This window comes from Oreochromis niloticus, linkage group LG1 (assembly GCF_001858045.2).
Source record: "Oreochromis niloticus isolate F11D_XX linkage group LG1, O_niloticus_UMD_NMBU, whole genome shotgun sequence".
NCBI classification, from domain to species: domain Eukaryota; kingdom Metazoa; phylum Chordata; class Actinopteri; order Cichliformes; family Cichlidae; genus Oreochromis; species Oreochromis niloticus.
In genome coordinates, this window is record NC_031965.2 from 17148207 (window position 1) to 17168155 (window position 19949).

Below are 19949 nucleotides of genomic sequence, written 5' to 3' on the forward strand. Positions count from 1 at the left end.
TTCAGTCGATTAATGGATGAAAACAAATGAAAGTTTTAAAAAAAAGTCTTGTCTGCAGAACTTTTTGGTTGTTTCCCTGTAGAAAAAAAAAATCCCTTTAAATATATCTGTGTATTGCTGAGTAATGTCTCACACGACCCCTTCAAAAAGAAAAGCATAAGCCCCTCGTCATTTATTCTGGAAATGACGCCGAGTCCTCGCCGGTCGACCTTCCGTTTGTGTTTGTGTGTGCTCTCTTCCTTTTCCCTGTCCCGTTGTGAGTGCATGTGAGTGTTTGCATTTGTGTCAGGTGTATGTCTGTATTTGTGAGCAAAGAAAAGATGGGGAAAAAAGAGGGGGAAAAGAAACAAAAAAGGTAGGCAGTGTGGAAGGAGAGAGATGGGCTCCTGCGTGTGAGTTAGGCATACATTTTATTCCAGCCATCTACAACTCAGTTTCTGCCTCATCTTTATCTCTCCAAGGATGGTGGAATAAAAACACCCAAAACAGAGGCAGAAGAGAGGATGATGACTGAGATCACAGTTCACATAATTTTCTGAGACACACACGTCCCACTGGGAGACAGCCTTAATAACTCCACTCCTTTTTTTTATTTTCCCTTATAGCCTTCCGAATGCTGCAGGGAATTAATCAGTGGTGTCTATCTAGACTGCAACCACACTGGGCAGCTGCTGTGTCCGGGTGATGGGGCTGACATGGCGTGCCTCCACAATGGTTGAAGCTATTTTCCTGGCATGTCTTTCTTACCTATATCTAGTTAGATCAACAGGCTCTTGCATCCATCCTAAGGTATTCACAACGTCAGGGGCGCAGGGCATGTTGGGGTACCTACGCACAAAGAGAAGCCCAATTAAGCTGCTCGACGTCATGTCCTTGCTGACAGTGGTGAATCCTGACAACTCTGAGCTACAGCTGAAAACCTTTATGACAGTCATGAATAGAATGATTATGAGGGAAGTGTGGAGTTTAGAGAAATATTTTGCTGCTACTATTCATAATCATCATCATTACCATTGCATTAATTATCATTTCATCAGAGCATTCGTTGAAGCGGTTGGCCTTATGTTAAGATTTGTATTACAGGTGTTATCATTTATCCATCAGTATTTCTTTATTCATTTATATTCTTCTTATTAAGCTTTGAGTAGTGGTATTTTGGTAAAGCATTTATTCAATAGATTACATATGTTCATTAGTTAAGATTATTACACATATCACAGAGAGCTTCTGTCTGGTAAAAGGTCAGAAGTGTCAACGGGCGGGGTGAGGCCGAGAGACACACACACACACAAACAGTAGTTAGACTCATGTCTAGGTAAGAGTTTGCAAAACCTTGTAACTGTAAGATTATGTTTGCATAAGGGACAGTTTGTTCTAGGGGATAAGAGAGAGTTAGAAGATTAACAGGAAGGACCTGGCCCCGAGACGGAGAAATGTCCTTCCTAACTGTGTCAAAATTTGCTAACAGAACATTTGTGTTTTTGGAACTTATGCATGTATTGTATCTGCTTGACGCAGGAGGGGGCGTCATAAACAATACCCTGATGTTATAAAAACAACTGCTTGTGTATTATTGGGCGGAGATCGATACTGGTGTGTGCAGTGTTCATCTCCCCACGCGTGTGTTCATTAAAAATCATCGTTTGACCGACTCTTCTGGACCAATTGTTGTTTTTGTGCTCTCCCTCAATATTTGAACCCGTAACATTTTGGGGGCTCGTCCGTGTATTGAGGGAGTGAGCTTGGAGGTGTAGACGGGGAAATCCGGGGTCCGAGGGTGGTCAGACGGGCAGGCATGATCCGGCAATCGAAATCGAGTGGACAGGCGCCTTTATAAAAGAGGTAGGCACAGGCCTGTTGATTTTATCCGAAGTGTGCTGAATTGGACGATAAAATTAAATGTCTATTCAGTAAAAGTTGCCGGTGAATGTCTGTTTTGATTTTGGTGAAGGTCTCATGAGAATTGAAAGTCGAAATAATGATAATGGAATGTTGTAAGTAGAGCTGGGCGATATAACGATATGTATTGCGAAATAACTTTTTCTCGATAGAAAAATATAACTATTGCGATAGGCCTCATCTCTCTTGTCCTCTTAAAAGAAAAAAAAAAAGAACAGCCAATCCAAATTAAGTAGCGCAGAGCCGAACCAATCACATGTGTATTTGTTTGGGAAGCAGCCAGCCGGGCTGCCCAGGTAATGGAGGAAATGAGTGTGCCGACTAGAGAAAAATCAACCGAGAGCGTGAGCGAAGGTTATCGAAGAGAAAACAGATGATGGTTCCAATTCCGGAGAGATTGTCGAACGGAAAGGCCATAGAAGTTCCGTAGTGTGAAGGTATTTCGGCTATTTCAAGTCTGACAAAAAACAGAGTAGCAGCACACTGTAAATTGTGCCGAAAGCAAGTCTGGAAATACAATAAACCGGTGCATGCTCAATCTCTGACTGAAAGAGCTAATTCGTCATTCGGCTTTTGTCAGACTAAAGCAGTGGTTCCCAAACTTTTTTTGCCAGGCCCCCCTTTGTTTTACAAGAAAAATGTTCGCGCTCCCCCACCGCACAAACACATCCTCCAAACACACACACCCATATTTTGCTCCATTGCGGTTTATTTCACACCTCAAACATTTAGTAAACAATTAAGCAAATACAAGTAAACGGCAATAAATTACAGGTAGTAATAAAATATACTACTAACTCTTTTACGCTGTGTCCACACCTACACCGGTATTTTTGAAAACGCAGCTGTTTCTATGCGTTTGGGTCTTTCGTCCACACGTAAACGGCGTTGCGATTCACCGAAAACGGAGATTATTTAAAACTCCTTTTTTGCGTTTATGTGTGGACAAGGAATACAGAGTTCGTCACGCAACGACAAAAGTATGTGCCTCTTTTCACGTCACGCTGTGCGCCACGTTATTGCTTACATGAGATGAATTGCAGAATGGCAGATAGAGACAAAATACTGTTACTGTTAATCTGACTATCTTCAGGTTTTACACGCTTACATATACACACGCAGTTACTGTCCCTCCATTTAGAAAGGCAGAGGCGTCACGGTGTAATTATTTTACGTGTAGTTGTTTTTTTTTCCTGTGTAATAATTTTCAACATTGCTATCAATACATTTTTCAAAAAATGTCTCTCTGTGCAAAATGGGTTCAAAAACATGGGATACTGTTAGTCCGTGATTTGAACCGGGGGAACAAATTACGGAAGGATCAGCCTGATATTATTTGTATCCCACTGTAACTTTACTGCATAAAGAGCTAACATGTCCAAAATGTTAGGAGTAGTTAGTCATTACAAGAAGTGTTTGTGAACTAAAAATCAAGAATGTGGGATACTGTTTGTCCGTGATTCGGAGAGCCCAGCATGTGCTCCCGACGCAGGGAAACTAATTCTGCAGAGGAGACCTACCTCGGCACTTGTGCAGGTGAAGCCAAAGGGAAGATATGCTTCACCATATTTTCTAGTCTTTGGCTTGGAAGGAAGTTGGTTTGGAAAGATATTTGACGATGCTTCATCTCCTGCTTTGCGTTTGTGTGGGAGCCCCATCAAAAACCTGTCCATTATGCTAGCAGTGTCCAAGCTTTCTTTTTTTTTTTTTCTTTCATACCGCGCTCCCCCTGCAATGGTTCTGCGGGCGGGCCCCACACTTTGGGAACCTCTGGACTAAAGTAACTGTTAAAACTGTTTGAAAAGCTAAGCTATACAACAAGGAGAGATTGAGAATTTCCTTTTAGTTCTCAGTTTATTTGATATTGACAAAAGTTAGTCAATTTTGTCTGTTCTTCTGTAAAACAAACTAAGATTTATTTTTAGAATTAAAATTTTGTTTCTAAGTGGAATTGACAATTTAGTAGTCTGTTTTGTTTTTTCTGTTTTGAAACTTAAATGCTTTAGCGGCTGCCTTTTGTGTAGTTTGCAATATTTGCCTTTATTTATCTGAAACTGAAGTCTCATGTTCCTTAAGTACATCTACCCTGTTGAACTTATTATGGGAAATAAATATTTAAATCAAAACAAGCTGCTGATTATTTCACATTTTATTTGTGAATGTATGTAGATGTAGATTTAGAGTTTCAAAACGTTGTTTGAGGGCAAGTCAAGGCAGTTTTTGCTTCGCCTCTACTCAGTTATGGTACATCACGAGTCATATATCTTTAATAATTCATGTTTTAATTATTAATGGTCACCACTTAAAGATTCCCCCATTTCTTCTGAACAAAACGCTCTAAAATGACCGTTCTAGCCCCTACAGTTAGGAAATTATGGCCATTTGTTCGAGGGGAATCCTCAATATGAGAAATACACTGCAAAAATATGGCGTTATTTTTGTGCTACTATTCTGAGCGCACGTAAAAAAAATTTGAGCGCACGTAAAAACAGTTTGCAGGTGCAAGTGTTGCATTTTGAGGAGAAATTTATTTTGAGCGAGGAAAAGCTGAATTTGAGTGAACAAAATTCATTCCTGCGTGCAAACAATGTATTTCAGTGTTTGCTATTATCCATACACATACACAATAGCAGCCCCTCTCACTCAGTTTTTGCATTTGCGCTTGCTCGCAATGTGTTGCTTGCGCTCTCAACATTTCTGACCGTGCACGTTCAGCTCTTTCTCTACACCGTTATATTTGTGCCACAAAACCAGCCAATCATAGACTTGGATGCAAAAAAAGTCTGATTGGCTGTTTTGGTCGCCAATCAGCTCGAAATGACGAAATGCAATATCCCAGAATCCATTTCGTCCAAAACTCAAACGAGGAAGTGGCGGAGGAACACAGAGTGGCGGAGTTTGAAATATTACTCTTTCTGGGGCACAAAATAAACTTTTAAGATATTTTCATGCGAGAATGGTGCTGAGTAAACTTCACATATCTGCTCGATTTATCAAGACATCACATATTTGCAAAAGTGCTCTAACGTTTTCGGAGATGTATGGAGAGAGATATATGGATTTTATGGTGTTTTCTTACTACAGAGCCATATCTTAACCTTATCTAGCTTTTTACACTTGGAGGAATAAAAATGACACCTGAAAAGCAATGTTTGTGTAAGAAAATACATTAAAATCCATAGCCTATGTGTGAGTTAATGACCAAAATAGAGACATAACTGACAAATCAAGTCTGCACTAAGTAATATTTTTACAACAATTGTTAGTGCACTGTATGACATTTTGTATGTTGGCATGCTGGAAGGCAATACAACTGTTGAATAAGTTTACTTTTATTGTTTATAACTTCTAAGTGTTCTGGATTGTTTTATGTATATACTTGGGATTTTACATCATAAAAAAAACAACAACTTAGTTGCACAGTTTCAAGTTGAGAATTGTTTCAATTGTAGTTTGTAAAGTGGTTAACTTTACTGTTATTATTTTTTTTTTTTAATCAATGGCTTTTTATATTTTTCATTCCTTTCCAGCTTCTTGATTACTCTCTACTTGTTTTGCCAGACATTTTCAATAAAACTAAGCAATACCAGATGTGTTACTCTTTATTTTCAGGAACAGTTTTTGTCCAAAACATTTTTTAAATCAAAAATTAATATATTTTAAGAATGTATCTGAATATATTTACAAATTTACAATTACAACAAATATATAAATTACAAATATTCGCAATTTGTTTTAAAACTAACTATAAACAGTTGGAATGATGCATTTCTCATGCAGATATGAATTCATAGCTGCGGTAGAATATGAGGCAAAAAAACTTCTCGGTAGAACATTTCCAAAGTTTCAGTGTTAACAGCCCAAGTTTGGTCTCTATCGGCAGGGAAGATTACAAAGTCACATGGAGTCCAAACAATGAAGTGACAGCTGTTCGCCCCTGTGAATTATAGGTTGCTCTGGATCTGATGTCAGGAGTTTTGATTCTTTTTTTTAATAACACTTGCCTCATCCAGCTGTAAGAAAAAGTCCTTACTTTCTGCTGCCTGCCATACAGTTTTGGTTCTGGCTGACCATGGGCATTTCACCTCAATGATGCAGTCATTAGAGACTGCACCATCTGGAGAACCACCAAGCAGGCCACTGTTGGATAAAGACAGTCCCCTCTCCTTGATAGCTGCACCAGTACAGTCAGTGTACAGTTGCTTGGCCTTTGCCTCGTGAGGGATCCCCAATCACATGCCTTTGGGGATGAAAATATCACTTAGAAGTGTAGGAGATTTCAAATGGAAGAGTGTGTTGTGACGACAGACAGGGACTGGTTGGAAAACTGGATTTATTTTATCAAAGACAAAATGCAGCAGCAAAATCAGTGTCACACACATCAAAAACACTTTGGGGGCCTTTAGCCAAAAGCCTTATTAATACTTAATAAGGAAAAATACACCAAATTTGCCTTACCAGTGTGGAATCCATGCAGCTCTGGCTGGAAACCCCCACACATGCAGCATGTCTACATGCGGTGTCTCACTGAATAAAGCCCCACTACAACAGTGACATGTGGAACCTTAGTATTACAAAAATAAAATTTTCATAATAAAAAATAAACTATATACAATGCATTTTTGAGAATGTTCACTGTGACTCACTCAGTACATTATATCTCAGCAACAGAAGCACAGACCCTATTTCCTAACAGCTTACATTAGATCCTTCTGTCAGGTTGCACTGGCCAAGTCTTAAATAAGAAAGGAGGGTATGAGCACCGCTGGACTGCACCCAGGACCAAACCGAAGTTGCTGGCTGCAATTCTCTTCTTGTGATATACTGAATTTTTATAAAGAAACACAAATTAAGAGACACAGTCCGAAGTCTTTATATTAAGGGCCATCAGTCAAACAATATTGTTTGGTCTGGGTCTAAACAACGTGTTGTGTGTGACATCTTCTTTTGCGCATGCGGACCTAGACCAAACAATATTGGGCTGTTAACACTGAAACTTTGGAAATGTTCTACCGAGAAGTTTTTTTGCCTCATATTCTACCGCAGCTATGAATTCATATCTGCATGAGAAATGCATCATTCCAACTGTTTACAGTTAGTTTTAAAACAAATTGCGAATATTTGTAATTTATATATTTGTTGTAATTGTAAATTTGTAAATATATTCAGATACATTCTTAAAATATATTAATTTTTGATTTAAAAAATGTTTTGGACAAAAACTGTTCCTGAAAATAAAGAGTAACACATCTGGTATTGCTTAGTTTTATTGAAAATGTCTGGCAAAACAAGTAGAGAGTAATCAGGAAGCTGGAAAGGAATGAAAAATATAAAAAGCCATTGATTAAAAAAAAAAAATAATAACAGTAAAGTTAACCACTTTACAAACTACAATTGAAACAATTCTCAACTTGAAACTGTGCAACTAAGTTGTTTTTTTTTTTTTATGATGTAAAATCCCAAGTATATACATAAAACAATCCAGAACACTTAGAAGTTATAAACAATAAAAGTAAACTTATTCAACAGTTGTATTGCCTTCCAGCATGCCAACATACAAAATGTCATACAGTGCACTAACAATTGTTGTAAAAATATTACTTAGTGCAGACTTGATTTGTCAGTTATGTCTCTATTTTGGTCATTAACTCACACATAGGCTATGGATTTTAATGTATTTTCTTACACAAACATTGCTTTTCAGGTGTCATTTTTATTCCTCCAAGTGTAAACAGCTAGCTAAGGTTAAGATATGGCTCTGTAGTAAGAAAACACAATAAAATCCATATATCTCTCTCCATACATCACCGAAAACGTTAGAGCACTTTTGCAAATATGTGATGTCTTGATAAATCAAGCAGATATTTGAAGTTTACGAAAAGGATTCTGGGATATTGCATTTCGTCATTTCGAGCTGACTTGGATGCAAAAAAAGCATCCAAGTCTGTGATTGGCTGGTTTTGTGGCACAAATATAACGGTGTAGAGAAAGAGTTGAACGTGCACGGTCAGAAATGTTGAGAGCGCAAGCAAAACATTGCGAGCAAGCGCAAATGCAAAGACTGAGCAAGGGGCTGCTATTGTGTATGTGTATGGATAATAGCAAACACAAATACATTTTTTGCACGCAGCAATGAATTTTGTTCACTTAAATTTTGCTTTTCCTCGCTCAAAATAAATTTCTCCTCAAAATACAACACTTGCACCTGCAAATTTTTTTTTTTTACATGCGCTCAGAATAGTGGCACAAAAATAACACCATACAGTAACTGTGTGTGTATATGTAAGCGTGTAAAAACTGCAGATACTAAGATTAACAGGAACAGTATTTTGTCTGTTGCTGGCAGGGAAGCTGTGCAGGCCCCGATATGTAAATTTGAATGCGCCAGTCCTCCAAACGTGGTGTTGCAGGGACAGGTGGATGAAGAAGCTCCTCCGCTTTTTTCATGAGGGCCTCTGTTACTGTAAGGGCAGGTGCCTTAAAAAACTGGGTCCTTGCTGTAATATTGATCAGATAATGGGGAGCTTGGCCCCTCAGCTCATGCCCCCTCATCATGTAAGACGTGCCTTCTTTGAAGAATTCTCATCTAAAGTAAAACAGTAATTTTCATCACTGTCTCTCCATCAGTGATGGCTGCCATCTTATTTCTTTTGGTTAGGAGTGGTTTAACCACTCCATCTTGGAGATCCCAGCTGATCACCCTGAGCTGGTCGCCAAATTTTAACACCCGGATGTGTATGGGTGGGGGCCGGAAGTACGGCGTCTCAGGCCGGTTAGTGGTTAACTTCCTTAAGGCCATTCTGGAAAAAAAACAGCAAAACAAACACATTAACAGGTTCATGTTGGCGATGTTAGCGCCTTCTCGTAAGCGTGCCCCTTTAGCGTTGGTGGCACTGCCTGTTTCTGAGCCTGCCAAGTCAATCAGGTTCATTTTGGCAACACATACATTATGATTGAGACTGGCAGTTTTGTCTTGCTGTCTCAAATATATCTGGAGGAAAACAATAGAACAAAGTTCATTCAAGGTTATCCAGAACTCAAGTCTCATCCACTGTTACATGATTAGAGCAACAAGGAGACTTTAAAAAAAACGAAACTTTTCTATTTATATTTAACATTAGGATTTATATCTTCATTTGTTGATGATTTCTGGTTATTTAGATTACCTGAAATACAGCATGGGAACGAGAAGAGGTGGCGTTCATATCAGTCGGGTGCTGTGTCCTGTTTCGATTGCCAGAATCCAAAGCCTCCAGAATCTGCTCTGCAGATTTGGGCTGTCGGTAAAAACAAAAACAAAGACGTGAACATACACAGGATGCCACACAGGGGAAAATAACTTACAGTGCACTGCTAGCAAAATACATTTTGCACAGTAGCAATCATGATACAAGAATTAAGTGAAACATAGTCTAATACTGCAAGATAATCTGTGATGCATCATATCTGCCCCTGACGAAATAAAACATACACCTAAACATGCTTAAAGCAGGAATTTTAAGCATTTTATTCAGACATTTACATTTCCACGCGTTTCTGTGCAATATCATTATTTCTCAGTCTTAATAATGAGGCAATTCATTTAATTAGCTCCGTGATTTGCTTTCCCCTGCCTTTATCCCCTGTGAGTTCCTTCTTCTGCAACATAAGTGAGTTAAATTCCTCATTCATTTTTTTTTTTTTTTTTTTTTTTTTTAATTTGTTCATTTCAGGCACAACAATAAAGTTGAACATAAAGTGCACAAAAAACAAAAACAAACAACAAAATGTACCTGAAAAGGAGTGGGATGAAGAAAACTTATTAAATCCCACCCCTATATTCACTTATCAACAGAAACAATAAACTTCCCGCAGCTACGCCCAAGCAAAACAAATAGAACCTTCATAACTGAATACAGAATATATTAATTATAAATTGCGTTACCACAGGTAACAGGCAATAATAATTACAAGTAACAAACACACATACATATACATACATACATATATATCTACACACACATGTACATATATATACATACATACATACACACAAACTTTTTTTTTTTTTTTTTTTTTTTCTTTTTCCCCCTTGGAATCCATACCAGCAATGGTAAGAGAACAGACATTTCAGAGCACACTAACACCATCATTGATTATACTGTGACCAGACCAACTGTTTGTAGAGAAATTTAAATCTATGAATATTTTTGCATTGTTTCAGTTGTAAACTCAGACTGTTCCAGATTTTCACACCACATACAGACACACAAAAACCTTTACGGGTTGTTCGAGTTCTGGGTAATTTGAATTGTCCAAAGCCTCTCACATTATAAGCCCTTTCTCGAATTTCAAATATAGATTGTAAATTTGCAGGTAGAAGTTTATTAAAGGCTTTGTATAAGATTATGGATGTATTGTAATTAACCAGATCCTGGAATTTAAGTAACTTTGCCTGAAGAAAGAGTTTGTGAGTATGATCTAGATAACCAGCCTTGTGAATAATACGCAGTGCTCGTTTCTGTACTGTGACTAATGGATTAGTTGTGTTTTTATATGTGTTTCCCCACACTTCCACACAATATGTAAAATATGGAAGAACCAGAGTACAGTACAGAGTACGAAGTGCATCTTTATCAAGGTATGGTTTCACTTTATTCAAAACTGCGAGGCTTCTGGAAATTTTGGTTTTTATGTGTCTGACGTGGGGTTTCCATGAAATTTTGTTATCAATTATGACTCCCAAAAATTTGTTTTCACTCACATTATCAATGGGTACACCTTCTATAGTAATTGGTAATTCTATATTATATTTTAAATTACCAAAAAACATTGCCTTAGTTTTATTTATATTTAATGATAATTTATTTATATCCATCCATTTTTTAATTAATTTTAGCTCCCTGTTTACGGTAATTACAAGATCGGTATAATCATCGCTACTGAAAAATATGTTAGTATCATCTGCGAACAGTATGAGTTTAAGTACTTGAGAAACATCAAAAATATCATTTATGTAAACATTGAAAAGTTTTGGTCCCAACACTGACCCTTGGGGAACACCACATGTAATACCAAGTTTCTCTGAATGGTAATGCCCTATACTAACATATTGTTCCCGACCCGTTAGGTAACTTTTTAACCAGTTTCCAGCTTTCCCTCGAACACCATATCTTTCCAATTTATCCAATAAAATTGAGTGATTGATTGTGTCGAAGGCCTTCTTGAGATCAACAAAAATACCGACTGCATATTTATTTTTATCCAGTGCATTGGTAATTTCTTCTACTGCCTCATTTATCGCCATAGAAGTGGTTCTTTGCGTTCTGAAACCATACTGACCAACATTTATTATTTTATGTTTTTCAAGGAATTTTTCTAATCTTGAATTAAAAAGTTTTTCTAAAATTTTTGAGAATTGAGGCAGTAGTGAAATAGGCCTATAATTGGTAAAACTGTGTTTGTCATTACTTTTGTATAGTGGTATTACTTTTGCAATTTTCATTTTTTTCGGAAAACAACCAGACTGAAATGATAAATTACAGATATATGTTAAGGGACTAGCAATGTTCAGAATAACCTGTTTAACTACAGACATATTTATGTCATGATAATCCATTGAAGACTTACTTTTACATTTTAATGTGATATTTATTACTTCTTGCTCATTTGTAGCTGAAAGGAACAGTGAAAAGGGATTTGGTTTTATATTACTGATATTTTCATTTTTTTGACACGGGATGTCCGCTGCTAGTTCAGGGCCAACATTTATAAAAAATTTATTGAACCCATCAACAATGTTACTCATGTTGTAATTTACACCATTTGCATCAATGAAATATTCAGGATATGATGTTCCAGAAGATCCTTGTTTATTTAAGTTATTTAACACATCCCAAGTTCCTTTTATATTGTTTTTATTATCATATAATCTTCTTCTATAATAAAGTTGTTTACTCGTTCTTATAATATCAGTCAATTTATTTCTATATGCTTTATATCTTTGTTCCACTTCTTTTGTTTTTACTTTGATGAACTGTTTATACAGATTGTTTTTCTTTTTGCAAGCATTGATAATTCCTTTTGTAAGCCAAGGACTTTTTATCTTTTTTTTCTTTGTCCTGTATTCGTTTACAGGACAATGTTTATTGTACAACATAGTGTAAATATCTAGGAAATTTTCATAAGCCTTGTCCACCTCTGACTCTTCATACACCGAACTCCAATCTTGTTGCGCTAAATCGAAATTGAAGGCATGAATTGCTTCTTCATTTATTGTTCGCTTTGCTATCGTAATCTTGGTATCTATTATTTTTTTTAAATCACAGTCATACAAAGTAAAAACTGGTAAGTGGTCAGTTATGTCACAGACAAACAGGCCACTATTAATTTGGAAATCCATGACATTAGTAAAAATGTTGTCAATAATAGTGGCGCTATGTGATGTTATTCTGCTTGGCTTTGTTATTGTTGGATATAGTGATAAGCTATACATCGTGTCAGAAAAGTCATCAATGGCTTTTATCCTTGTTGGGTTTAGCAAATCAATATTGAAATCCCCACAGATGAATAGTAATTTTTGGTTCACCGAAGAAAACACTCATTGATAAGCACTATCACAAAGAGTCATGAAGTAGTGATTCTGGTCAGTCACATTGGCAGAGGAATCTATTTAACGCACCAGCCTGCTCAAATAAACATACAATTGTGGTCAAAAGTTTACATGCACTTGTAAAGAACATATCATGGCTCTCTTGAGTGTACAAATGTACAAACTCCAAAACACGTAAACACTCAGAAGTACGTACAAATTCCAAAACACATAAAAACTCTTTTTTAAAACTTTTTTTAAATTATTTGAATATATATGAGTGCTTGTGTATAAATACACAAACAATATACATATGCTTTCAATTGTGCAATTTAGGTGATCTAGGTAGCTCTGTTTTGGAAGGTCAGTTAACGCTAGCAATGTGTTTTAGTTTGTACGTGCTTTGGAGTTTGCGCGTGCTTTTTGGAGTTTCTACGTGCTTTGTCTCTAGGGGCCACCGTATATATTTACATATAAACATATAAATAAAACCAGGTTTGGTTTTTTTTTTTACATTAGTAATTCTTTTTGTGCATAATTTTATATCGCTGTTGATAATACATTAATTAAAGCAACGAAACAACCTGAAGAGCCAATTGGGAGCCGGAATTCCCATCACTACTTCTAATTCTTGGCAGATCTGCTTTTTGGTGATTCTCGGTTGACTCGTCACCCTCCTGACCAATTTTCTTTTAGTAGCAGGTGATAGCTTGCGTTTTCTTCCTGATCGTGGCAGTCACAAAACAGCGCCATGCACTTTATACTTGCAGACAATTGTTTGCACTGTTGCTCTTGGGACCTGCAGCTGCTTTGAAATGGCCCCAAGTGACTTTCCTGACTTGTTCAAGTCAATAATTCGCTTTTTCAGATCCATGCTGAGCTCCTTTGACTTTCCCATTGTGGCGTTTGTGGGCGTTTTCATCCAATGAGCATGATTTAACTGGCCTCAGAGAAGTCACCAGCTGTAGTCACTCATAATCACTCACAAGAAGTTAAGAGGTCATGCTATGAAGCTCATTTCACTGACAATTTTCTAAGTCACCAAAATTGCTAATTCATGTGGCTGTATGTATATTTTTGACCCAGCAGATGTGATCACTCTTTTCTGTTAACCCATAATAAAGTCATAAAAGAACCAAACTTCATGAATGTTTTTTGTGACAAAGAAGCATCTGTTCCAATCACTCTATCAGGGGAAAATCAGAGTTGTACAAATAACGGGAAACTCAAGAGAGCCATGATACAATGGTCAATGTCAATGGTAACTTTATTGTCCCTAACGGGAAATTGATTTGCAGTATGTCCATACAGAAATATAAAAAAACAAACAAACAGACAAACAAACATCACATACACACACAAAAATAATATAAGCCTGAGAAAACAACCTAGATTTTATCATCAAAAAAGTGCAACGTGCAATGGCAACAACACTTATGGTTTAGTGTTATTAACTATGATAATAGCAGTAGGTACAAAAGACAATCTATGTCTCTTTGTCTTCACTGCAGGCACTTTATAACAACGACCTGATGGAAGTAGTTGAAAATCATTAAAGAGAGGATGATCTGAACACAAGACAGAGGTTGCCTTACTCAGCACCTGCCTGTTATAAAAGTCCACAAGCTGGACCTGAGACCTCCCTGAAATCTGACCAGCCACTTTAACCAGGTTGCTAAGTCTGGTCTTATTATTCATGGGCATATTACCATACCAGGCAATGATACAGAAGGTTAAAACAGATTCAATAAAACTTTTATAAAAAAAGAGTCATCATTTCAGATGAAACATTAAAACCTCTCAACCTCCTTAACAAATACAGTCTTTGTTGAACCTTTTTCACTGTAGCAGCAAGATGTGACTCAAAGGACAGAGCCTTATCAAGTACAACCCCCAAATACTTATAACTGTCCACCAGTTCAATGGCTGCACCATTAACCACTGTTAGCGCAGGATGTGGGGATGTCTTCCTGAAGTCAATAACCATGTCCTTGGTTTTCAAGGTGTTGATCATTAAGGACTGATCACACCACGAAACAAACTCCTCCACAACAGGCCCATGGGAATCCTCTTCACCATGAAGGAGGCTTACAATGACTGTGTCATCTGCATATTTAATGAAATGCCTGTTGGCCTGTGTACTGCGACAGTCATTAGTGTACAAAATATACAGTAGAGGAGAGAGAGAACAACCTTGTGGTGAGCCAGCAGAAGAGTTCAGCTGTTTGGAAAAACAGCCGTTTACTCTCACACACTGAGATCTGTCACTTAAGAAGTCTAAAATCCAACCAACGAGATTAGAATCAAGTTTAAACTGGTTAAGAAGTTTATCAACTAAAAGATGTGGCTGGATAGTATTAAAAGCTGAAGAAAAATCAATAAATAAGAGCCGAGCATGAGCTTTGGCGCCATCAAGATGGCGATAAAGGAAGTTCAACAGAGTGACCACTGCATCATCAACACCTCTACGAGGCCTGTATGCAAATTGTAGTGGGTCTATAAGCTTTTCTACTTGCTGCAGGATCTCCTTCCTGACAGGTTTTTCAAAGGACTTCATCACTAAAGATGTTAAAGCGACAGGCCTGAAATCATTTAATGATGTAGGTTTTGTGGTCTTAGCAACTGGAGGAATAATTGATTTTTTCCATACCTCTGGAACCTTCTGTTGCTGAAGTGATAAAAGAAAGATGTAATAAAAAATACTGCATAATTGCTCAGCGCATGTTCTAAGCACCTGGCCACATATATTATCAGGACCTGGACTTTTATTAGTCTTACTCATTTTAAAAAGATTTTCCACCCTTCTTTCATCAAAGAACAAAGCTGGGGGGGCTCTGGTGCACTCTATTAAGAAATCAAGTGTATTCCTTAAATTATAATTATCATTAAATCTCAAATAAAATCTATTCAGCTCACTGGCTGAGAGTCTGAACCAAAACCAGGGAGACTTATCTTATTACAGTCACTGTAACAGTGACCAGTCATGTGTTTCATGCCTGCCCAGGCAACCCTTAAGTTATTGCTACCCATCTCCGGCTCTACCTTATCCTTGTATTTTATTTTGGCTTTTTAAATTTCTGATCTGATCTCCTTCCTAATTTCTCTAACTTTCAAGATATTCCCTTCAATGAAAGCTTTTTTTCCTTTCATGAATCAGCCTCATAAGAGCTTTTGAAGACCATGGTTCGTTATTAGGGAAAAAATGCACAACCTTTGAAGGGATAATCATATCTCTGCAGAAGGAGATATAGCTGCAGACAACGTCAGTGAGTTCATTAATGTCTCTACATGATTCTATAAACACCGACGAGTCTGTACAGTCAAAGCAGCCCTGCAGGGCTAAAGAGGCGTCATCACTCCAAACCTTTATGCAGGGTTTCCTCACCTTCTCTCTTCTCAGCACAGTCTTGTCAACTGGCAGGAGATGCACAGTGTTGTGATCCGAGGATCCAAGGGCTATTAAATATATTTCTGTCACGGTTGCCGAGGCGAGCCGTGTGGTGTTGGAGGAAAGGAGGACCCAAAATGCAGGCGATGACTGATGATTCGAGTGATGTTTATTTACAAGGTGGTGTAGTGGCAAACAGGCAGTGAGGGATGACAAGTAACTAAAGAAACCTAAACTGGGAAAACTAAATAACAAACCTGAGAACATACGAAACGGGGTGCGGGGTAGAGAGACGCAGAGAGAGGAATGAAACACCATGGGACACAGACGAGCCGACAACAAGCACAGACCGACACCCACTATATATACACACACAAACAAGGAGACCAGGTGATGACATACAGGTGGGAGCACAGCTGATTCTAATACACCAGACGACCTGAGGATACAAGCTGAACACAATGACAACAGACACAGACCTTCAGAATAAAACAGGAAATCCAGAACACGAACAGGGCACAAGGGAGGACACAGAATACCAAAATCAGAATAACTAGAACAGAGGAAAATAACCATAAAACACAAAACGCTGGGTCAACGACCCAGCACCATGACAATTTCCCTATATATGCATGCATGGAAGGGATTTTAATTTTAGAGGGGTTTTCTTTTCTCTTCTTTTTTTAATAGATGGTAGTGCTGACCTTATGCAGGCCTTGCACAACCACTCCTTTAGAACAGTCCTCCCTGACTTCAAGATATGAAAATGCAACTGCAAACTCCTTCTCCTCTTAGCCGTCCTCCATGCGTTTGAAGAGCTCTTTCATTGTGCAGTACATGACCCCAGGGTCATTTTGTGAACCCAACATGGTATGTGTCTTGCCTGCTCCGGTAACACCATAGGCAAACACTGCAAGTGAAAAAGTAATTAGAGTTACAGAAAGGAAACATTTTCAACATAAAGCTTGCTTTGAAAACAGCATAACCACACATTTAATGTGGAAGCAATGGAAGCATCAAGTATATGTAAGTGGTCACCAGGTGTTACTCTAAGGAGGGAAACACTCCAAAAAACGAATGGAGCAGTGGAGCAGCCAAGGGAATAGAACAATATATATCTGTGAATTACTAAAATATGATTTATTATACAAAAAAGGTTAAAAAGAAATTAAACCAGGCCTGGCCAGGGAGAACACACAGTAAAAACCGATAAAACACTAGAAAAATTTGCATTTCCTGCGAAAATGCTACGTGGATGCTGTAAAACTAAAGCTGTCTGCTGAAAATAGCTGAAAACTTAGCAAAAATATAATTACTTAGCAGAACTGCAATAACTTAGAAGAAACATAATACTTGGTAGAAATACTATAACATGGCAGAACTTAGCAGAAATACTGTATTTAGCAGAAATACTATGATTTAGCAGAATAGTAATAACTTAAGCAGAAATATTGGAAAAGCAAAATGGCCAGCTGAGAAAAAGCTGAACAAGGTCAAGTTTCCTCAGAACTACTTGTTGTTCAACTGTGAAAAAAATGGCAGATATTTAAAAAAAACAAACAAAAAAACAAAAAGCTCGAAAGAACAGCCAGCAGATACATACAATTAGAAATATGGGCACATATGGAAACACAAATGCACAGAGAGACACACACACACAGGATCTATGTCAGTCAAGCAGTCTAAATATTCAATTTGAATGTTCCAATGAGATGCTGCCCAGAAAAAGAGTCTATTTCTCTCTCTCAAACACACACACACACACACACACACACGTTTCTGGTGGAAATTCAGCCATTTGATTCATGTTACAGAAACTCATAAGTGAATGAACTTGGTGAATAAAAGTACTTTTAGGAGTACTGTAATGGAGGATGTCACTTTAGGAGGGACGGACTTGACCTCCTGACTATGAATGATGAAGGTGATAAAGTGCTGACTCTATGAATCCACAATCTCAACAGGGTTGTCCGATAAGAACAGATGGCTTATCCACAAAATCCACTCCCACTCAGGTATCTGTCATTCATTTATTTAACAAGAATCCGAGGTACACATCCATAATGTGAGTGAGGGGATTTAACAGGCTGTAAAATGCTATTTGCCGTGTGGTGAAGTGATGGTGTGGTTTCTGTTGGAAAGAACATAAAAGTCTTCCATAATTATGTGAACAGAGTGAATTAAATGTGTAATACAATAATACAAACAATACTGGGTAGTCAAAGGAGTTTGCAAAGAAAAGCGTCTGGACTTCTTTGAGTTGCTTGAAGACGTTTCACCTCTCATCCGAGAAGCTTCTTCAGTTCTAAGGTCAAATGGCCGAGAGTCCCAGATTTAAACCCAGTGGGAGTATCCCCCCAAGGAGGGACAAAGGACCCCCTGGTGATCCTCTAATCACGTCTGTGAAGGTTCTCAGTCATCCAGGTCATCGTAGTCAAAGGGTAGTGCAACGGTTAACCAAAATAAGGGAGTATCAACAAATGCTAATTTTACTATATTCTGTCCCTCCTGTTATTTCTAAGGTATGCTTTTTATAAGTTTGTTATATAGCGGGTCATAATCATCCGTTCTGTAATTAATTGTAGCAACATGTCAGAAAATATGTTTATTCCTGATCTTGTCTGGGCAAAGCCTGCCATCTAATGGGTTGACAGGGTAGCGCCATGTTTGAGCGCAAGCAGTGATTTTCTCCCAGCGCTCGACAGGGAAGGTCCATTTCTCTGTGTCTCTGTAAATTCCTGCATCTGGCGCTCTTGAAAAGGCATAATCTGTAAGTGTGGCAAAACGATTGAGTGTTCTCACTTATTAGTACCTTGTTCAGCAAAGTAATGAGTTTCTTGTGTGTTTAGCGAGTTTGTTACATTACTAGCATAAGCTAGCTGTTAGCCCTTTGTTTAGCCTGCCAGCATGAAACATACCAGCATGTGGTGTTAGCTGTATCTCTTGAAATGCTATGCGGGTGCAGTGTTGATACTGAGATTGTGTAGTGACTGTTTACATAAGTCAACAATATTTAATGTAATCTTTGTGTATTTGTATGGAGAGTGAATACACTGTATTCTGTTTCTGTTATTACAGTTTTACAAAAAAGAAAGTAAGGAACAGTAAAGCTTTGAAGAATGCCACGCGGTCTCCTCAGTGTTTACTGAAGCCATTTAATGTTTAGCTCGCTGCATAAGCTGGATAGAGACATTCAGCTGAGGGCAGAAGATACTATTTACATAAATCCTAACTAGACACTTTACACTAGAGCCAACATGAGAAATTAGTGACGGTTCCTTAATGACCGCATGGCAGAGGCTGCTTTGCAGTAAACGGCAGTAACAGTTGGTAAACAAAGTGTGCGCCAAGGATTTAAACAAGGGTGGATAATGGCCGCAGCAAAGAGCAAACAGGATAAAACGCAGAAACTTACAGTCTCATGGACGCACACCGCTAACAGCATTAGAAGGAACGAAAATCCACACAGTGAGTAAAACTCTGCTTACTCTCACCACCTGCAGCTCCGACCGAACTCTCTGGTCGAAGCGTGTGCGTAATGATGAGGTAGAATTGTGTCTTCTGATTGGTGAAGAGGATGGGTTGCCTCACCGCTCATTGGCTAACCGGCAGCTGTATGCTGATATCTTTACTCAGCAGATGTGGCTCTGTTCGTGAGTTCTGCCGACTGGCTGGCCTTTTGTACAAGTGCATTTTTCCAAACACTTAAATTACTTAAATTTATTTGAGTGAGGGTTAGAGGTTGCCACTTCAGCATGCAGTCAAATTCTATATTCTTGTTAATGACCTAGTAATTTTATTTAGTTGTGTTGTAACAGGGACACATGGAAAAGCTTCAGGACACCGACTCTCGAAGACTGGAGTTTGAGATCCCAGTCCCATGTGAATATTTAGTTGTCCCTAAACTGCTAGTCCTGAGCCGCTCTGATGTGAAGCAAACTCAGAGAGCGCTATAATTCTGTAAAAGCTTACAAAACATTTCTAAGGATTTGGAGGCCCCAGAAAACAAAAACCCTCCTAGACGTTGTGGGTGAACAGGCAAAAACAATGACTGGCCAAAAAGAACACAAATCCTTTCTCACATTTGCCTAA

General features: G+C 38.1%; 1 protein-coding gene across 2 annotated transcripts; it reads right to left on the bottom strand.

The window, feature by feature from the left end:
* Window positions 1-8111: 8111 nt before the first annotated feature.
* Window positions 8112-19394, bottom strand: LOC106098275 (uncharacterized). Of its 2 annotated transcripts, none has more exons than XR_002061800.2 (4): window positions 19273-19394; window positions 15855-16767; window positions 9066-9176; window positions 8112-8699 (listed from the first exon to the last, which is right to left on the bottom strand). XR_002061800.2 is itself a non-coding variant. In XM_025905707.1 (4 exons), exons 2-4 carry the CDS (start codon window positions 16431-16433, stop codon window positions 8486-8488), a joined length of 1095 nt encoding a protein of 364 aa, XP_025761492.1. In that variant the 5' UTR covers window positions 16434-16767; window positions 19273-19394; the 3' UTR covers window positions 8112-8485. The 2 variants fall into 2 exon arrangements, 1 of the variants encoding a protein (XP_025761492.1); XM_025905707.1 differs by having other exon boundaries at window positions 8112-8890.
* Window positions 19395-19949: the final 555 nt, after the last annotated feature.